The 18,946-nt window shown below is 43.4% G+C and overlaps 1 protein-coding gene across 4 annotated transcripts in view; it reads right to left on the minus strand.

Moving 5' to 3' along the window:
* The window catches only part of DCBLD1 (discoidin, CUB and LCCL domain containing 1), a 48,989-nt gene extending 30,313 nt beyond the window's left edge, over positions 1–18,676 (minus strand). For 2 of the 4 annotated variants that reach the window (XM_035320131.1, XM_035320132.1), the window contains exons 1-2: positions 18,300–18,674; positions 2,372–2,584 (exon numbers count right to left, since the gene is read on the minus strand). In XM_035320131.1, the coding sequence (XP_035176022.1) occupies positions 2,372–2,584; positions 18,300–18,528 (442 nt within the window). In that variant the 5' untranslated portion in view covers positions 18,529–18,674. Of the gene's footprint in view, positions 1–2,371; positions 2,585–18,299 lie in introns of all 4 variants that reach the window. The other 2 variants (XR_004749082.1, XM_035320130.1) reach the window with 2 other exon arrangements.
* Positions 18,677–18,946: the final 270 nt, after the last annotated feature.

Below are 18,946 nucleotides of genomic sequence, written 5' to 3' on the forward strand. Positions count from 1 at the left end.
TTGAAGTATGAGTAATATTCAAAGTGCCAGGCTTCACACTTAGCTTTTTGGATTTTTCTTTTTAAACCCAGGTCAAATACAGACATTCCCAATCATTCAAACATTAGTTTTTAATTGTTCAGATGTTTTCAATGCCTGCAAAACATTTTTAAATCTCCATTATCCCATTAAGCATTTTCAGCGGCAAAGCTCAATATCTTCTTGGCTGAAGGGAAGATGTTGACCTGCTTGTAAATTATTGTGAAGAGGGGAGAGCTGTGGCGAGGAGATCTGGGCTGAGAACAGTTACCTAAAAGGACACACAATAAGACTAACTGTATTAGCCGTGCCTATTCCCAGAGCTTCTTTTGCTTACATAAATGCATATTAAATCCCAGAACTATAGCAAAACTGTTGAAACAACTCACTTAGAGAAGTCCTAATCTCATATGTAAATTTCCATGTCTTCTAAAACACAAATGGTGTTGTGAATTTATGCATACAGCCCTATTTCCTCACTGCACGGATTCACCTGAAAGTAAAGCAAAGTCTCTGTATGTAGGCTAGTGCGAAAGACTACAGCAGGCTGCAGACCAGAAAAACCATTGCAGATAACATGTCTGCTTAAGCCACAAAACATGTTTAATCAGATATAAGTAAAATCTGCTAATTGTGCAGTTCATTACTGAGAATGCAAATTATAGTCCACATGCATCAGACATTACCAATCAGGTATGAAAATGGGTGTGGGAATACTTGAAAGAAATTCATTACATGGATTTGATTGCATAATACACCAGTATTCTGTTTATAGGCTGAATAACTGCATGACAGAACTATGTGAAGATGCCTCGGGGATGGTATGTAAGGAGCCAAAATTTCAATCAGCATTCAAGCTTCATTTTTCACTTCAAAAAACAATATATTGATTTATCCTTGTTTCCTAGATAAGCCTTTGATTAGCAATGTTAAGATAATATCAGTAAAAATTATTCAAAATTATGATAATGCAATACTAAACACGTAACACATACTGCCAAGTACAGACAATGCGCTTCAGGTGAACAGAATTGGTTACTTACAGGTAAATGAACATAAACATAAATACAAAAATCCAAGCACACACAAACAGAAGTGTTCCTTATGCCTCAAATCAAGCTATATGCAAGGCTTAGATATGAGAATGTCAGGGTTCACTCTTGTTGAAGGCTGTTTCAAAATGTAATACCTCCCTCCTGATGAACAATAATTACCTTTACCTTCGTTTGTGAGAGAAGCTTTAATACCTCACCTGATCTTATCTTACCAGATGAGTTATAGACCTATCATGCTTGTGAATGAAAGGCAATCATCCCTCTTTACTATTATGAGTCCTGAGCCTGGGAGAACCACACACTTAACTGAGACAAGCAATGAGCTGGGTAACCTTGAGAACCTGCACAAGCTCTGTGTAGCTTATCTCTTCATTTGCTTTTTCCACTGAACCTGTTCTGCCTGTAATGTCCAGTATAGCACATTCAACCGCAGCTGACTGAAGGTCTACGGCCTGCTCCCAGCTGGCAAAATCTTACAAAGTTGTTATTCACGAGTTTATTCCAGTAGTACAGAACTCCTTGCAGCTCCATGTTTTTGGATTTAAATCTGACTTCTGAAAAAGAGCTCACTGTCCTGAAACTCTGTTTGACTCTTCCAGAGAGCAGATCAAAAGTCTCAGTAAAAACTGACTGGGAAAACTGATTTGAAGGCCTCAGGTTCTCTTAGGAGGACTTTGTTGTTAAGTGCACACTTAAAACATATTTAATCACCTATTCTCTTGTGCAGATCTCTTACACAAGTGCAGCCTGGCTGGACACGTTTAATATCTGCAAGTATTAAAGCCTGTAGGTTAGCAAAGGCTATCAGTGTCTAACAGCTTGCAGTAATAAAGGTTATCTCCTCTCCAAGGCCTCGACTGACTAGGAAATAGGGAGATGCAAGACAGTGGGCTCCAACTTCTCATCTCTGTGTAGTTAGTGAGCTAGCTCTTTCTTGACCCGAGAAGTATGTAGTGCTGATATAGATCCATGCGTTCACTGTATCACAACCATGATAGCTCCGCAGGCCTCAGGGCACAGCTCCATAGGCCTGAGGGCAGAGCCCTGTAGATGGGTGTTCCAGAGGAGGGCACGAGCCTCTGAGGATGTGCAGCCCCCCCACTCCCTGCAGCACTCCCAGCCTTGTCAGCACAACATGAGGTGTGAGAGCAATGGCTCTGCATGCATGGAACAAAACACTTGAATATGGAAAGGAAGAGGAAAGAAAAAAGGGCAACATTCCTTGTGCTTTGCTGAGCTGGGATTTGCTCACACTTCTCACAGTTCATATGTTTACCATTGCCTTATCTTTTACTTACCATGGACTGTTGAAGAACTCAGGATGCTAAGGTAGCTGGATTCACATTTCTGTGATTCAATGTCCAGGTCTCCAATTTTTAAGATCAAGCGTTTTCCCTGAGGTACTTGGATTTTCTTTTCACAAAGAGTGTAGTTTGGGTATGTCCCAGGATAGTTCTTGGATGCCAGGGTCCCACTGTCTTGATACATCACCATGTGCCCACATCCATCCCCTGCAGAAGGAGAAGAAACAATGAAGAAAACCAAAACGTATTCCTCAATAAAAAAATCTGTAATAAAATAAAATCCGTAATAAAATGCTGACCACAAAATCATCTCGTATGCACTCTGCCTTCTAAAAAAATATTTTGTAATGCTCCACCTCAGTTATTCAGTTGTTGGGGAACAGGTAATTAAAATAAATGTAAAGCAGTAGAAAAGAGGGTTGGAAACACTCATGAATTAAGATATATTTGACAGTCCTATATAAACAGTCTGGTTTTGTTTTACAGCCAAACCCTACTGAAACCTTAAAGACATAATTTCACATGTAATAGGTAGGATCCCTCCTTAAAGAGTTTTTTCTCAATTATCATTCCGTACTTTATTTCCACAGAAAGAGCCATCAGGGAGAGGGTAACTGAATCATGCCTGAAAGCACAGACATGACTTAGCTGCATTCTATCACAGACCTGACTCATCTTACTTTCCTGATGGTTTTCTTGCTCTGCACAGTACAAAAATCACTGGGGACAAGGCAAACACAGAAAGGTGGGACGAGCATCATCAGCCCTACACACAGGCTGCTTCACAGCAGCATGCCTGGAAATACCAGTGCTGTTGCCTCCTTGCTAACAAGTTGAGGGTTGGTGCTTGCCTGCTCCAGCATGGAAAGAATGCTGCCACTGGCAAAGTGTTTTTTGTGGCCATGTGTAGGAGTGAGCTCAGCTTTGGGGACTTTCCTTGGTGGAGAAGCATCTGAGGAGCAGCTGCAGCAGAACATATGACAACAGGAAAAGGCACATGGAAATACTGGGGGGATGTGGGGGCTGACATGGAAAACAGGATGCATCCACGGAGGGGAAGGAAACAGGTATCAGATAAGAGACCTTGACTACTAAAGGAAGCAATTTTTAGTGAACTATTTAAAAGTATACTAGTAATGTGAAATCTATATATTAAAGCTAAAGTCATTTCATTCTGCTGAATCTTTCAAATAATGAAAACTATCGCAACAGTGGAATTGGTACAATATCTATGTGCATGTAGCAGTCCTCAGGTTTAGGTCAGTTAGGGTACAGGCACTCTTTTCATACGAGTCTTGTATTCTGTTACCTTTATCACTACAAAATTGATACTAACCCTAAAAGTGTTAAAACAGAGAATCCTGAAGAGCTGGGAATTCATGTTTACTTTATCCAGAATTTTACTTTCAGGGATGTTTCGGTTAAACTGTTTTGACCTGGCCATTTTAATTACTACCTGAATTTCCTTCCACAATCACTTGGAGGAACATACTTAAGATTTGGTAAGATTGTTTAAAGGTAAACAACTAGAAATGAAGTGTTGATAAAGAAATGTACCATACTGGGGGCTGGGGGGAAAGTGGCATGCTGTGCAAAGATAAGCTCCAAGCTATCAAACTTTGACTCACTACTATATAATTACACTGCCATTTCATGCAACTCACTCAACTGCTTTTTCACAGGCAAGAGTGTTTATTTTGAAGCTTTATCATTATTTCTAGCTTTGTTGCCTGCTATTTAATTCTGTCAAAGGTTCATGCTTGGAATAGAGGTGAATAGGAGACATAGATCCAAAATTGTATCACCATAAAACACATTAAATATGTTTTTTTTTTTTTTGTTTGTTTTTTTCCAGATTTTTTTGTTCATATGCTTGAAAAAATAGCTGTTGTTAAAGATGTTATCCTTGCTCTATTGATTTTAGAATGCATAGGAAAATGCTAAAGATGAAAGGCAAACTGGTCTCTTGAGAAAATCATCTTTTTAATGGAAACTTTCTGCAGCAGGAATTAAAATATAAGGAGCAATACAGTACATATGCTGTCAACTTTCTTGATCCAGAGAGGAGTCTGGGGAGGTCCAGTCAGAGCAAACACAGATCACTGTGGGGAGGACACAGGACAATCCTGCTGCCTATGTAGCAAAAAACAGCTGCCCATGTTTTTTTTATTTTTTATTTTTTATTTTATTTAACCTAACTGTAAGCATTTATTTAATTGGGCTTATGAAAGTAAAGTGACTACAGTCTGTACTCTTAGTTTGCTACTTGTACTCATTGGGGAGGGAAAAGGGAAAACAAAAGGAAAAGTTATACATCCACAGCAAAACGTCATGGGGATGAACTCCTTAAAACTAAAAGTCTAGTGTTTGCATGGCCTTCATCTCACTGGGTCACATTCTGGCCTGTGTCACCTCAGTAAAATCCCAAGGATCCTCTATGGTACAACTCTCCTCAAAAAGCTGAAGAGACGTCACTCTTATGGTGAGACGCTGACAAAAGTACAGGTCACAGAGCACTGAATTTCTGCAGAAAGTGTAGGGGCAAAACTGTGCAGAGACCTCAGCCTGCCATCCCCCTCTTTGGAGGTTATACAAGGTCTGGTCCCAAGGGAAACTCCTTTCTAGAAGTCTGTGAGTCAGCATTCAAATGTATTAAGACCAGAACATCTTTAGAACCAAGAAAGCATATTTGCTATTTTCCAACTTTTCACTTGTGCAATGCAGATAGCACAGTCATTCAAGCACTCCAGCTGATGAGAGGCAAGCGCAGCATCATCTTGCACCTGTAACATCCCTCACTGCTTCTGCTCTGCCTGCTCCCTCAAAGGAATAGGTCACGGCAAAAGCTCATCTGCCAAAAGAACTGAAGCAATGTCCAAAAAGCCAGGCCAAGTCCTAGTAACTATCCCTTATGACTCCAGCTCTACATTTTGAATTTTGCAGCAGGATTACCAGAGGAAAAAAAAATGTTACACTGAAATTTGCCGGAAAATGCACCCCAGGGAAGGAATCTGAAGGCATAGAGGCAAGGCAGAATAAAATTCAGGGTCTGCTAATTCAAATAGATTTAATGAATAAATGCAGAAAAAAAAATGTATGAAGTATAACTCCGCTATAAACCAAAGGCTCAGAAATGAAGGGTAACTGAAAGGAATTCAAGATGTATCCTTGTATCCCTGTTCAAATTTTTGAATAAAAAAATATGAACAAGGCTATTATTAGTTTTTTTATTATTGGTATTTTTTTCACGAAATTTAGTTTTTCAGTAGAAATGCATTGGGCAAACCTCAAATACATTGAGTTTTAAATCCAACTGCTTGTCCTTATTAAAACTACAGTTCAAGTTTTTCATGTCACATTCTTTACTATAGGCACAGCTCTTCTGGCAGGAAATATGTGTATTTAACCGGTCAGTTCAAGGTAGGGTTTCTTGTTAACACTAAGTTTTCATTTAGCATTGCTTTTGGGTGCTGTTTTCTATCACTCCATCTGGCAAGAAGTTGATGGCCTTGCCTCAGACATCCAGGTTTCATCGTTTCCCACCGGACTCGAGCTAAGCAAAATATTTGAGCACAAGGTATTCAACAGCCAGAAAGTCTAAACATGCTTAGATTTAATAAAATCTCTCCTCAGCACCAGAAGTTACTAAAAGCACATCAAACATGCTTTGTAAACTGTGTTCCCACGGGCATTTGAATCAAGATCAAGACTGCAGCCTCAGGATTGAGGGCGCCCGCCTGTTGGCCTATGCTCAGGTTGTACGAAAGATCACACAGCGTTGGAATTAACACTGTTTACCATGAAGATAAAAATAGTCTCCTGTGGGAGATGACGGAAATACCTCCCCCAGGACTGGGAGGCAAAACCAGCACCTTCAGGTCCCCCTGCTTGCCCTTTGCCTTTGCTGAGAGTAACATGTACGTGTAAAATGCAGCCTGGGCTCCACCAGAGGACATCAGGATGTGGGCCATGCTACCTCTGTGGAGAGGGCAAGGGGATGTACTGATGGGTAGTAGTATTTCCCCCACTTGTCGGCCTGTATGGTGGATGTGTGTTGAACAAGGTGAAGGGAGTATCCCCGGGGCGGCCATGTCCAGGCTGGGCCTGGCCATGTCCAGACTGGGCCTGGCTCATGGGCAGGAGGATGCCCTGCCCTAGAGGGATGTAGGTGGTGAAACCTGAATGAGACCCAGCACCATGAGCTCCCCCAGGAACAGGCTGGGAAGGGGGTGCCTTTCACTAAATGGTGGCAGTCCCAGAAGCAGAAGAGCTGATGAGCTCTGAAAATAACACCGGTTCCTCACGGCACCTTCCTGCCATCCTAAATCACCTGGATGCCTCCCTGCTCCTGTCTCTTCCCAAGGCCAGCTCATGGGCTGAGCCCCAGCCTCTTGCTCCTGGGCTCTCCCACCCTTGGCCCACATGCACAAGGGGTGCATGCAGTGCCTTTATCCATGGGCTTGGAGCACTGCCCCCTGCACTAGGGAAGAGGCCACTGTTTTCAAATGCCTGCTGTAGGAAGGTTTCACGCGCTGCAGCTTTTATTGAACGATGTTTATACCGCCAACTACAAAATCGTTACAAGGCATGATATCAAAGTATGTTTTCAGAAGCACTGCTACAATGTCCTGGCAGAAAACAGCTGCCTTTTTCATCCTTCTGATTCACATTCACTAAGCAATTAATAACCGGCTTGGCCTCACTCCAGTGCTAAATACGTTCTATTCCCAAGCGTGCTCAGGCACACGGTCGGGCCCGCACGCTCCGCCACCCCTCTGGGCACAAACATTTCTCTCCCAGTTACTGACTCCCAATGCCACCCTGCCCCTGGCTGCCTTCTCACTGCAATGAAGACCCTCAAACCAGCCCTATTTCCATCTCTGCCTCATCTCTCCCGATCTGGCTGCCTGCCTTTTCCGCCTTCACAGAGATGCTCTGGGCAAATTGAGCACCATCTCCCCACCTTCCCCTGGCCACACGGAGGCCTGGGTGCAGAGCTGCTGGCCTGTCCTTTTCCTTCCCACTCCTGTTCCTGAGAGCATGGAGCTTGTCTGCCAGTTCCTATATTCCAGATTCAGCCAAAAATCAGCATTTTCTGCAGAGCTACAGCCTGCAAGAAGATACATCCAAAGCAAAGAAAATGCCACTGAACTGAGCATGGGGCTTTGCCGATAATCCCCACACATGGAGACATGAGATTCAGCTCATCTTCCTTGTTGCTTTCCCTGAAGTAATAACTCCAGCTTATTAAAAGATACAGTAATAACTGTCAAGAAAGAGTTCCGTGTCCACGTATGAAAGATTTGAGTTATGCATAAAAGCAGATGAATATCTAAATAAGAAATCAGATCTTTCCAGTCAGATCTGTGCCCTCCCTGATCACATAGGATATGAGAAAAGACCAGGGGAAAAACAAGATTTGTTGCCAGATGCCACCCAAACCACTGATGCAGTCCTGACAACATGTTAGGTTTCCATACATATGCTACGACCTTTGTCACTTACAGAAGCATGCACACTGCAAATGAAATTGTGTTTCTGCTTTCACCACTTTGTGAGTGATCAAGTAAAGCTCAGAGTTAAGCACTTCACCTCTAACCTCTCCACCAACAAACCTGAGTGAGGAGTGCTAGCTCTTCACTGGGCCATTACAATGGAAGAGAGAGGTCACTACACAATCAAGACCTAAACCCGTCACTTTTCCAGAGAACAACAAAAATCTCAGACCTCTTTGCTTTTCCTGGCAATGGGCTCAAGTGGCTAACAAAAACACAGGGCAACATTGTGGGCCTGAGGCATTTCTGTGTGGGTGAGCATTGTCAGCCCTCCACAGTCTCCCTGGTGGCGTTGGCACCCAGATGCATTTGACGCCAATGGAGCAGCTGGCCGAGCCCTGTGTGCAAAGAAGTATATAAAAATCCACAGCAGTTTTTTTGTTTGTTTGTTTGTTTCATAAGTCCAGCTTTAGATTCTTCACATCATTTTGTGGAGACAGCAAAGAGAATTTCAAATGATCAAAGAAACTATGGGAAATTAAGGCAAGTCTATAATCATCTGAAAAAACAATGACTGCAATCTTCCATGGCCTTTAAATTAGTATTAATATCTTTTCAAGGAAAGAAATCCCCCACTTTGCAGTATGCCCTACTGCAGATGGAAAAATAAATATGGTGTAAACTTTTTCTTTGAATTGCATTCTCATTTGTTTGACTCCATAGGGTCCCCAGGAAACATTTTAACCCCTGTGCTGCAGCTGTCCCTCACAACACTCATTTTGCTGCCAAAGCTAACTAAGCAGGAGGTGGGGAGTGCTGGGAGGGGGGCCGAGGGCAGGAAGGGAAGGTAGAGCAGCAGAAGAAACAAAGGAACATTGTAGAGTGCTGATTTCGTAGCCCAAATTATTTACTTACTGACTTCAAAGGGATGCAAAAGGAGAAGGAGGTCAAACAAACCACAGCGTGTTTTTCCCTCCTCCTCACAGACATTATTTACTGTAATGTCTCTCTTAAAGTAGGAATGAGAATGCAGCAAATGATCTCAAATTGGTTCCACAGCGGTTCTATAAATCAGAGATTCCTCCCATGCACCCAGCTGTGATTGCCCCCAAGCCATTTGGCAGTGACTAGGGGCTGGCTTTCCCCTTGGCTTTCCTGCAGCCAGCCTCAGGGGATGCCCTGTCTCAAAGATATAAGAAGTCATTTTGGTAACCAGTTGGATTGCCATCATCAAGTATATTTAAAACAACAACAACAACAAAAACTGAGAACCATTTTTATATTCCTTATATAACAAAGTAGCTTCCAACCATATTACCATTTTTCAAAATTAGATAGTTTTTTTAGCAATAGTTAGCAGTAGCTAGGGAAATCCTTATAGCTGCGCTGACCTACATGGCAGTACTTCAATGGATTGCCACAAACAACGTGGGCAGCCTTACTACCCCAGAAAGCTCTCACATTTACACAAGTTTGCAGAGATGAAAGTCTCTCAAGACTGGGGCTTTCATTTATTTAGCTGCTAAAATGTAAAAAGAAAGCAGAAATCTCCTTTTGAGCAATTTCTTCTATCAACAGGAAACCATTTTTCAGTAAAGAGGCAACTTCATACTTAGCATTCAGGCTCGCAACCTTAACAAGGAATAGAATAAGTTTCACTTAAACTAACACAAATGTGAATCAGAAGCTCACACGCTGAAACCCTTCCAGTTTTTCCTGTATACATAAAGATTTGATTACTTTTGTCACTTTAACAATTAACTTTCTGGAAACCAACTATGTCCTCTGCATAGTCCATAGTCCCTACATCTTAGGGACTTGTGTCATGATGAAGCCTAACACTACCTGGCTACATCTATGCATGAGAGTAAGTGACCAGAAAACTCAGATTACCCTAGAAATTACAGGACCAGAAAGAGAGAACAGCAGCTACAGCCTTGATAGTGTCTATCCTATAAATTATTTATGAGGACACAGGATTAAGAAGTTGCTGCATTCCATAAAGAACAAGATCGTGCAACATGTAAGGGACGAGGTTTACACAAAAATTAAAATAGCATCATACAGTTCCCTTGCTTTGCTTCTATCGAATACTCAGAAGTAGTAGCAAAAGAGGCTTGCCTTTGCTTTTCAGGATGACTATCTGGATCCATCACAATCTGTGAAAGACAGACAGTACCAGAGTACATGTCAAAAATAAGCATGTTTTAGTCAGTGCTTCCAGGACTCAGGCAGTGTACCCAAATGTAGTCCTACAGAGAAGCGAGTTTCAGCAGTGGAATTTGCTTTTCAGCATTCTAAATACAGCAATCTTGAGCCTGTGGGTGTGAGAAAACTTCTCTATGCCTTTTAACTGCTGCAACAAAAAAGACTTTAACTTATTTATTTATTTATTCACTGCATAGCTGCATATAATATTTATCAATGCCTTTCTTTTACGAATGTGGCATACTGCTGTGACTCATCACCTCAACACTTTATTACACTGTGAGTTTTGGGGAACAGATGTGAGAATGGATCTACATATTTATGGCGGTTTCAGAAGAATCACAAGCGTAAGGTCCCCATTTTGCAAGACAGAAGTTGATTTTTTATTTTCCAGCAAACATCTACCTACCTGAAAATACATGGACACCACATTAAGGTGTCCATCGTCAAACGCAGAGGTGCTGGGAGGGCACAAGCACTTGGTTCACTGCCCAAGCACTGGTTGTAGCTGCACACTGAGAAGGAACCTCAGAGGACTGATAGTAAGTGGGAATGTGGTCATGCTCCTCCACTAGCCACTCTTGTAGAGTGGACCTCGGCGAAACTCTGGTAACATAAAGGTTACAGGGAATAAATATCCCATAAGCAGGCATTTATTTCCTATCACTCTGCCCACGGTACCACAGCAGTGCAGCAAGGATGAAGTGGCACCATGTTGGCACCCTTGGGTTTGGTGGGGCTCTTCTACTACCGGGGCACCTCCCCTAATGTGGGGCAAACGTGCAGTTGGATTTCTATTAAGGGTTTTTCAGGCAAGTAGGAAATGCTAATCTTAACTGAGAGACATATCATATATATGCAAATTGCTTGCTCTACTTTCTCCATCTGTGTTTTTTTTTTTTTTTTTTTTTTTTTCCTAGGTTTTTCTCTTTGCTGTGCTTTACTGGAGATTAACTTACAGTATATTGCACTGAACTAGGACTGTGTGGGAAACATATGCTGCAAACTCAGGGCCAAACTCGAATATTGGGTAGCACAGAAATAGGAATATTCACAGCCGTGGTAAGTACTGGCAAACCCACAGGGACAGGAAACTCGGAGACACCAGGTTAAAAAGAGGCTGAAGCAGAACTGTTCCAGTTCAGGTAGCAGGTGGGAAGGCAAGATTTCACAACAGCTTTAATTTGGGTAAGAGCAAACATCTGAACATGATAGGACGAAACCCCACCACCACCACCTTTTGTTTTTAATATGCAACTACCTTGTTAGTGTGATACAAACCAGGAAAGACAGATATTTATCAGTGATTAAGGCTGGTCGATTTTCTTAAAATCAAACCTGACTTACTAGCACAATCACACATTCACTTCCTTTTGCTTGTATGACTAGATATAATATGTGATTTGTTGTGATATGTGATTGAAAGGACAACAGAAAGCACACTACTTCTGTCAAAGCAAATTATGTAAATCCTACTTTATCCACAAGGTATAAGTTACTAAATATCTCAAGAGAAAATTGGTTTGTGAGGGAAAATAATTGCCATTTATTCACAAGACTCAATTTTCTGCTTTGCCTTTTGACTCATTTAACTTCTAGGAAACCAGCTCTTTCTACCACAATTATTGCAATCGAACAGCAAGTGGTTCCCTACAACTCCAGCAGAAATGGCAGCAAAACTAACTGAACTAAGACAAGCAAAGATTGGAGCACTCAAGGTAAGAAATGCTTTCTTTCAGTATTCCCGTGCCTGATACTCATCATCAAGGCATTAACTAGAATGGGACACTCAGAATCTCAGTAAAACATGAAATGTTGCAGTCTCCCTGGTCTGTTGCGGTTATATCTAGCTGGTGTGAAGTATATTTCAAATTTTAAACATAAAAATTTTACCAGCCATGGAATTACTTAAGTACTACATTACTGGTTTTGACACTGTGTATGAACCACAGCATCATTTCTGCCACTTTCAGTCTTCTGTGACTTGTTAATATGAGATTGTGTAAAACATTTTTGCAAATAGAAGTGAAAAACAATGCACAAGAGAGTGTTTTTATACCACTCTGTGTACACTACTTACACTGAAACTCCATATTTTCCTTTTATTTGACTGGATTTTTTAATTTATGTATTTATTTTTGATTAGCCCCAATCTTGTTCTCATGTTTTCATACATTGTAAGGCAGAAAGGTATGCAATTTTTCACTCATCTTAAGAGCGAATACTTCAGTGCAACTGCTCTGACACTAATTTATTTTGATAAAACATTATTTTGATTTCCACCTAGAGAACAAAGGGAATTAATTTCTTCTAAAAACCAGGAGACTCATTTTCAAAGCACAAGCATTAGCACTACCTGAAAATCAGTAAGTTCTCAGATACGTGTTTTATAGACAAGTTTAACTATATGCCTCTTCTACCTGTGATAAAATACTAATAGATCAGCAAAAGCTGACTCCTTGGGTTTGAAAATGTTGACAGTTCTGACTGCCCATGTTCTCATCATACATGACACAACACTTCATGTTACAGCTTACCTACAGCAATTCTGTTCTAAAGCATTCAGTGGGGGCACAGAGCCTATGTCTCCAAGGCAATTCAACTTTAATTCTCCCTTCCCTGACATGGGAAGCATGGGATAAACACAAATCCCTGGCTTTGGGAACAAGCTGAGACAACTTGGAGGGCAATGTCTCTAGTGTTAGCTGTGGAACTTGCTACTAAATCCTCCTAGTGGAGACGCACCCTCAGGATCTTTCAATTTACGCGTTTAGATAGATATATTTTTTGTCATACTCAGAGGAGAAAATTGACTAATTTTTTTATTCCGAGCTTATTTTGCAAAGGAAGCATGGCTGACTGTTAAATCAAAGCAATCCACCACCACAGTACTGGTATGGCACCTGAGTAAAATAGATGTAAGTGGTTTCAAGAAACTGCATATTTCTACTCTGTGCAGCTGCAACAACAAGGCTCAGCCACATAACAGTGATTCTGTTTGGATTGATGAAGAAACCCACCTAGGTTTCCAGTGTTTTGAGGTCCCTCCTCACTACTCCATGAAGAAAAGGTTTGTTTGATTTCTTACAGGACACATAGGCCTTTGTATAGAACGAGAAATCACATCCAGAATTCCCCATGTGTTTTTGTAATTTGAAATAAAGCAAATAAACACAATTTTTATTCAGTAGACATGAACATCTGGAAGATGACATCAACATGACTTCAACTGTAATGTCAAAGTGTTAGACTGAAATCCAATACTGTTGAACAATTTGCGGTGGGAATGCCAGAAACTTGAACATCACAGATTAAAACTGTGATGGAAACAAGGTTTCTGCGGCAGCTGAGGGAAGGAGCAACATTTTGGAGCTCTGCTAAAGGTGAGGTGGAGGAATAATACAACAAACTTGTAACTGCCTGATGAAATTACTACAATTACAGTAGCAGCTTGAGCCTAAATGTTATACTAAATACCAAAATGAAGATCCTGCTCTGGAGGACGCTATGAGTCTGCCTTTCTAGCTTTGACCTGCTCTGCCTTCCCCATTTATTCTTTCTTTCTTCAGGGTGTTTGAAAACATCTTTACTGGAGTTCCATAGAGATGAGCAAAGAGAATATGGGCTGAACAGGTTTATGCTTTCCTCTGCCTATGCAGAGGAACAGTGTGGGGCTATTGTAGAGGCAGCTGCTGTGGCCAGGCAGCAATCCCATCCCACCAGGGAAATTGAAATAACGAGCAAAGTCGCTCTGGGACTGGAAGTGCTAGTCAGCAAGGATGAGAAAGTCCCATCACCACTAAACTAAACCTTCGTATCTTGGAAAGAAACTCCTGAGAGGCATGTCCTGGCTCTGTCAGAAGAAGAGGCAGGCAAAGAGGGAATGCTAACCTTTCTAGTATGCTCTCAGCTCTTGGGCTTAATTACACAGCATAAAAAATCCTAACTACTGGAAGCCTCCCTTTGTGCAAATGTCCAGTAGACCTCAGAAACATGGCTTTAGCATTCACACATTTCACAGACAAAATGGGTTTAATTAGATAAATCATAATTTTTGCTTTCAGAATAAATTAAGATATCTTCTTACTCTTAAAATTAGTCAAGCCATTTGACTCTCTTTTTTTTTTTTTTTTTTTTTTTAATTTAACATCATATTATTATTTTTATTTTAACATCACTAGTGGATTGTCCCAGCTTGAAGTTTCCTAATCCCAATGGTAATTCTAATTAAGCCTTTTGGGGAAGCAGTGTGCTTATTCTTATGCACTGCTATTAACATTTATTTATTTATTTTCATTGCAGATAGTTGGGATCCAATGCCATTCCACTGAATCCAGTCAGGAGGATTTTATTTTGATTTTGTCTGGCTTGTTTTACTCTTAACAGATGGTACAGACCCATGTGTTGATGAGTACATGCCACAGGAGAGCATCTGATACGATACAGCCAGCCCCAAACCTCCAGCAATGTCTACACTGAGGACTTCAGCGCGCTCCGCCACTCAGGAGCACGCTTCTCAGCATGGTGTGTTGTCTCAGGTAAGCTTTCTAAACTGTCATACTTCCGGTGCCCAAAATGGCTTTGAGAAGGTACCTTAATCTCTATGTAGTATAAGCATCCTCAAACATGGTGTTTTTTAAAACTATTTTTTACCATGCTAAACACATAGCTCCAGTGGACTATAGGTGGCATGGTCTGATAAATACAAATTAATGTATTTTTGCATATGCAAATCAACATATTTGTATGTAATATTATTCAACAGCCATCCATGTTATGTGCATGTGCTGATATCTCAGGGAAGAGCTTTTCCAAGGCATCTTTTTCCTCCCTCCTTTGTCAGTGAGACTCCCAGAGGCCTCCCTGTCTCTGATTTCATTTGAAATATGTCCTCTGGTAACCTAAAGAGAAGTACGTATAAAGGGCTTTGAGCTATTTATAGCAAAGTCTGTGCAACTAAAAACATGGCAGTTTTCATGTGGTGGGTATACACAGCACTCATGAACTGCAACCGGAAAACTGTTGCCTCCGTCTTCAGTGATTCTAGTCAGCATTCACAACGCGACACAGAGGGAGCCAAGGAAGGAAGTAGACATAAGGACAAAATGCAAACAAACTGAAAAATTTACCAATCGGTTATATGCAGAAACTGTGGAGGGTGTGGGGTGTGTGCACACAAGAAAGATTCATCTTTATCTGCATTGCAAACTGCTGGAAATGGGTATGCAGACTGGATTAGCATTATCACACCAATATTCTTCAGTACGTGGTTTGTGCAAGTCCCTGAGAACAGGCATATTCTCTCATAATTACTGCATACACTGTTACCGCATTAAGTAACAGCCTCGACTCAAAAGCCTACTGCCCCTAAGTTCTCCCAACTTATGCGAAAAAGCTGAGCGTTGGGCGCAACTGTCAACAGACCCAGAAACACTGCAACCAAAGTTCACATTTGGATGCTGATCTGCAAATCCCACATTAGCTAGTGTCACCGTCGTGCCTTATTTGAAGTGAAAATAAATGAGTTATACCAAGAGTGATGGCTTCAGTCTTGCTCTTAATAGAGTGAAATCCCCCTTCCCTCTATGCCTTCCTGCAAATAACCAACCCGCAGTTTGGTTTTAAATCTAACTGGCCAGAATTTCCTTAAGAAATGTAATAGAAGATTACTTAAAACTCTGAAGAAGGAAGACCCAGATTTGACTCTGATTTAGGTATCTGCTGCCCAAAATTACATCTTTCAGTCTCCTGCTCAGTGAGACCAGAAGAAAAACTGGAGAACAGTGAAAAGCAAAGGTAACGTGTTCAGGTCTGCCTCCCTTTTACCTTGGTCTTGACCTGCTGGAAGGAGACCTTGAGAAGGGACACCAGGTCTAGCATGGCTGTGTGAGGGTGGGCAGGTAGGGAACAAGGTATAATCTGTGGTTGTCAGCAAAGAAAGGGCAAGTGAAACCACAACAGAAGTCAAGATCAGCATACAGCATAATTAAAATGTGCTTATTTTCCCTTTTATTATAAATCCCAGTTATTTTATCACTCATGCACAGTCATAGGTATGACATTTGTCCCTAGGTAAGATGCACTAAGCTCACAAATATGTTTTAATTAAAACCAGTTCCCTAATCACTCGTCCTTTCCTGTCATCAGTCTATGAAAAACAAAATGCTGTGTTTCATAGATGTCCTCAGACAACATACATCTTTAACATAAGCAGAAAAAGAGCTGACACACAGGCTCTGCACAGTCACCTCAGTACGAGCTACACTATGAAGCAACAATGCCACAGTGAAAAAGGGGCTATCCCTGATTTAGGACTTAAAAGAACAGAAGATATGATGGCAGCATCATCCCTCAGGACAAACTGAAAAGACAAGTGAACTTGTCATCTGTAGGTACTGGTCACAAAAAAAAAAAAAGAAAAAAGAAAAAAAAAGAAAAACCAGATTGCACAACCAGTTCATGAGATGACAGAAAACTGCACTATTTAATATAAATACATTTAAATCAATATATTTAAACTGGTGCATCTTTCTGTGAACGAGCTGGTGGGAGACACCAGTGGTGACAAGATTCAGAATTAGCTGAAACTCAGGCCTGATTCACTCTGGCACTTCTTGTGCTCCATTACAACTTTTAAGTCAAGTCGAGAAGCTTGTGCAACAGGAAGTTTGTCTCCACTTATCCTTATCTCCTCTCTCCACCGGCTGCAGAACACTTAGCCCCTAATTTATAGGGCAATATCAATAAACAAGTAGAATAATGCCCCCCTAAGGAGAAAGGGAAGATTTAGGTCAAAATCTCTTCCGCTCTCTAGACACTGGGCAGGCTATCTTGTAAGTGTGAGTTTAGGAATAAGTTTTACCTGGTTGTCTTAGGACTTGTGTTCCTGTGCTGTTGATTTGATGGTAGAAACGTTTTGAATGTGAGAAACAACAAAAGCACTTTTACCACCCAGTTTTGGAATACAGACAAGGAGTTGGAGTCATGCTTAATCGCTGCTTAAGTGCCACAGCATGCACCAAAACCCCCAGAAATCCCAGCAAACTTACTAACTGACTCTCCAAGTGACTTTGTCCTTGAGGTCATCATGACAAAACATAGGTGCAGGAGGAGGCAAAAAAAAAAACAAAACACATCAACACAACAGAACATGGATGGATAGAGAGGAAGTTTTGTTCCATCCCTGTTTCCCAGAGCAGGTCAAATTGGAGTCACAAAATCAGGAAATATGTATTGAGGATAAAACAGCAAAGTTTCAAGAGGGGGGAAAAAAAAAAAAAAAAAAAAAAAAAAAAAAGCTGATAAATGGAAAGGTCACTCGGCTCATACCAATTTTTCCCTTCAGTGGAGATTTGTATCACAAATCCACAGCACCAGGTGTGGGAATTTGCAGCCAGATTTGATACAGGGACTATCGGTTTACCTGAAATGTGCTGTCAGGCTCATTAGAATGCCAGACTTCCAGCACTAACTACTTCAGCGGTAGTTGTCAGTGAACTCCTCTAAGATGGGTGCACCGGGCCGGGCAATGCCACAGCCAGCAGCTCGCAATTCCCCCGCAGCAGAAGCCAGCTGTACTCGCAATTCACACAAGAAGCTCAACCGCGAGCAGCACACAAGCAGAGAGCAAACAGAGCAGCGCCCGGGCCCTCGTTTCACCAAGCTGCGAGGTCCCAGCGAAATCCCAGCCAAACTTTGTCTTGGCCAGAGCAGGCGCTGCTCTTCCCAGCGGGGCTGCAGGTGAGCAGCCCGGGCTGCGGGGCGGGGGCTGCCGGCACCGGGCATGGGCTCCGGCCCCTGCAGCAACCCCATCCCCATCTTCATCCTCATCCCATCCCATCCCATCCCGTCCCCGCCGCCGGTGCCGGAGCAGAGCCAGTGCCGAGCCCGGCCGCCCCCGGGGCCGCAGGCGCCGCGCCTCCTACTTGCCGGGGACTTCTCCCCGCTGCCGTGACTTCGGGAAAAGAAGAGCAGAAGGGACCCCCCCAACTACCGGAGGACGAGGGAAGCGGGAGGACACGCTCGCCCTCAGGCCGGTTACCGCCGTAATCTCGCAGCTACTCAAAGCGGGGATAAAGGCGGCGGGGATTAACCGGGTCAGCCGCGCGCAGCCCACGGACCCCCCGGCGCTCCCCGGCCCTTCTCCCCGGGGCGAGGGCAGCTGCCGGCTCCCGGGAGGGGGCTGAACCTCCCCGGCCGCCCCCTGTCCCCGGACTCACCCAGCTTCTCCGCCCGCAGCCAGAGCGGGGCCGATGCTCCCAGCAGCAGCGAGAGCAGCAGCGAGGGGGCGGCCCGCGCCCCCCCGGCGGGGCTCATGGCTCCGGCACAACTTCCCCGCTTCCCTCCCGCTCCTTTCTCTTCCTCTTCTCCTCCTCCTCCTCCTCCTCGCCAGGGCGGCCCCGGGGACGGCCCGCCTGCCCGCCGAGGGGGGCGGCCGCCCCCCCGCATCCCTCTGCCGCAGGTGCTGAGCAGGAGCAGGGGCCGCAAGGGTGCCCCCCCCCCGAGCCGCGCTGCAGCGCTGCCGCCGCCTGCCCGGGCTGGGGGTGGAGAGAGGAAGCGGGAGAAGGGGCAGCGCCGCCCTTCCCATCGGGCTGCCTCCTCCTCCTCCTCCTCTTCCTCCTCCCCCGGCCAGCCCCGCTGCCCCCTCCCGGGGCTTCTTCTCCCCCCTGCCGGTGCTTTTCGCCGCCTACAAGCTAACCCCCCGGACCTGCCCGGCCCCAGGGGGGGACCTATGGCACAGGTGGGGGCGGCCCCGTGCGCTGCTGAGGCGGCTGCCGCCCCCCCAGAAGGAACCCACTTGCAACCCACCTGGAGTCCGAGAGACAGCCGGTGGTTATGAACTCCTACAGGACTTTAGGGAAGGGCA

This window comes from Oxyura jamaicensis, chromosome 3, assembly GCF_011077185.1.
Source record: "Oxyura jamaicensis isolate SHBP4307 breed ruddy duck chromosome 3, BPBGC_Ojam_1.0, whole genome shotgun sequence".
In the NCBI taxonomy this organism is placed as follows: Eukaryota; Metazoa; Chordata; class Aves; order Anseriformes; family Anatidae; genus Oxyura; species Oxyura jamaicensis.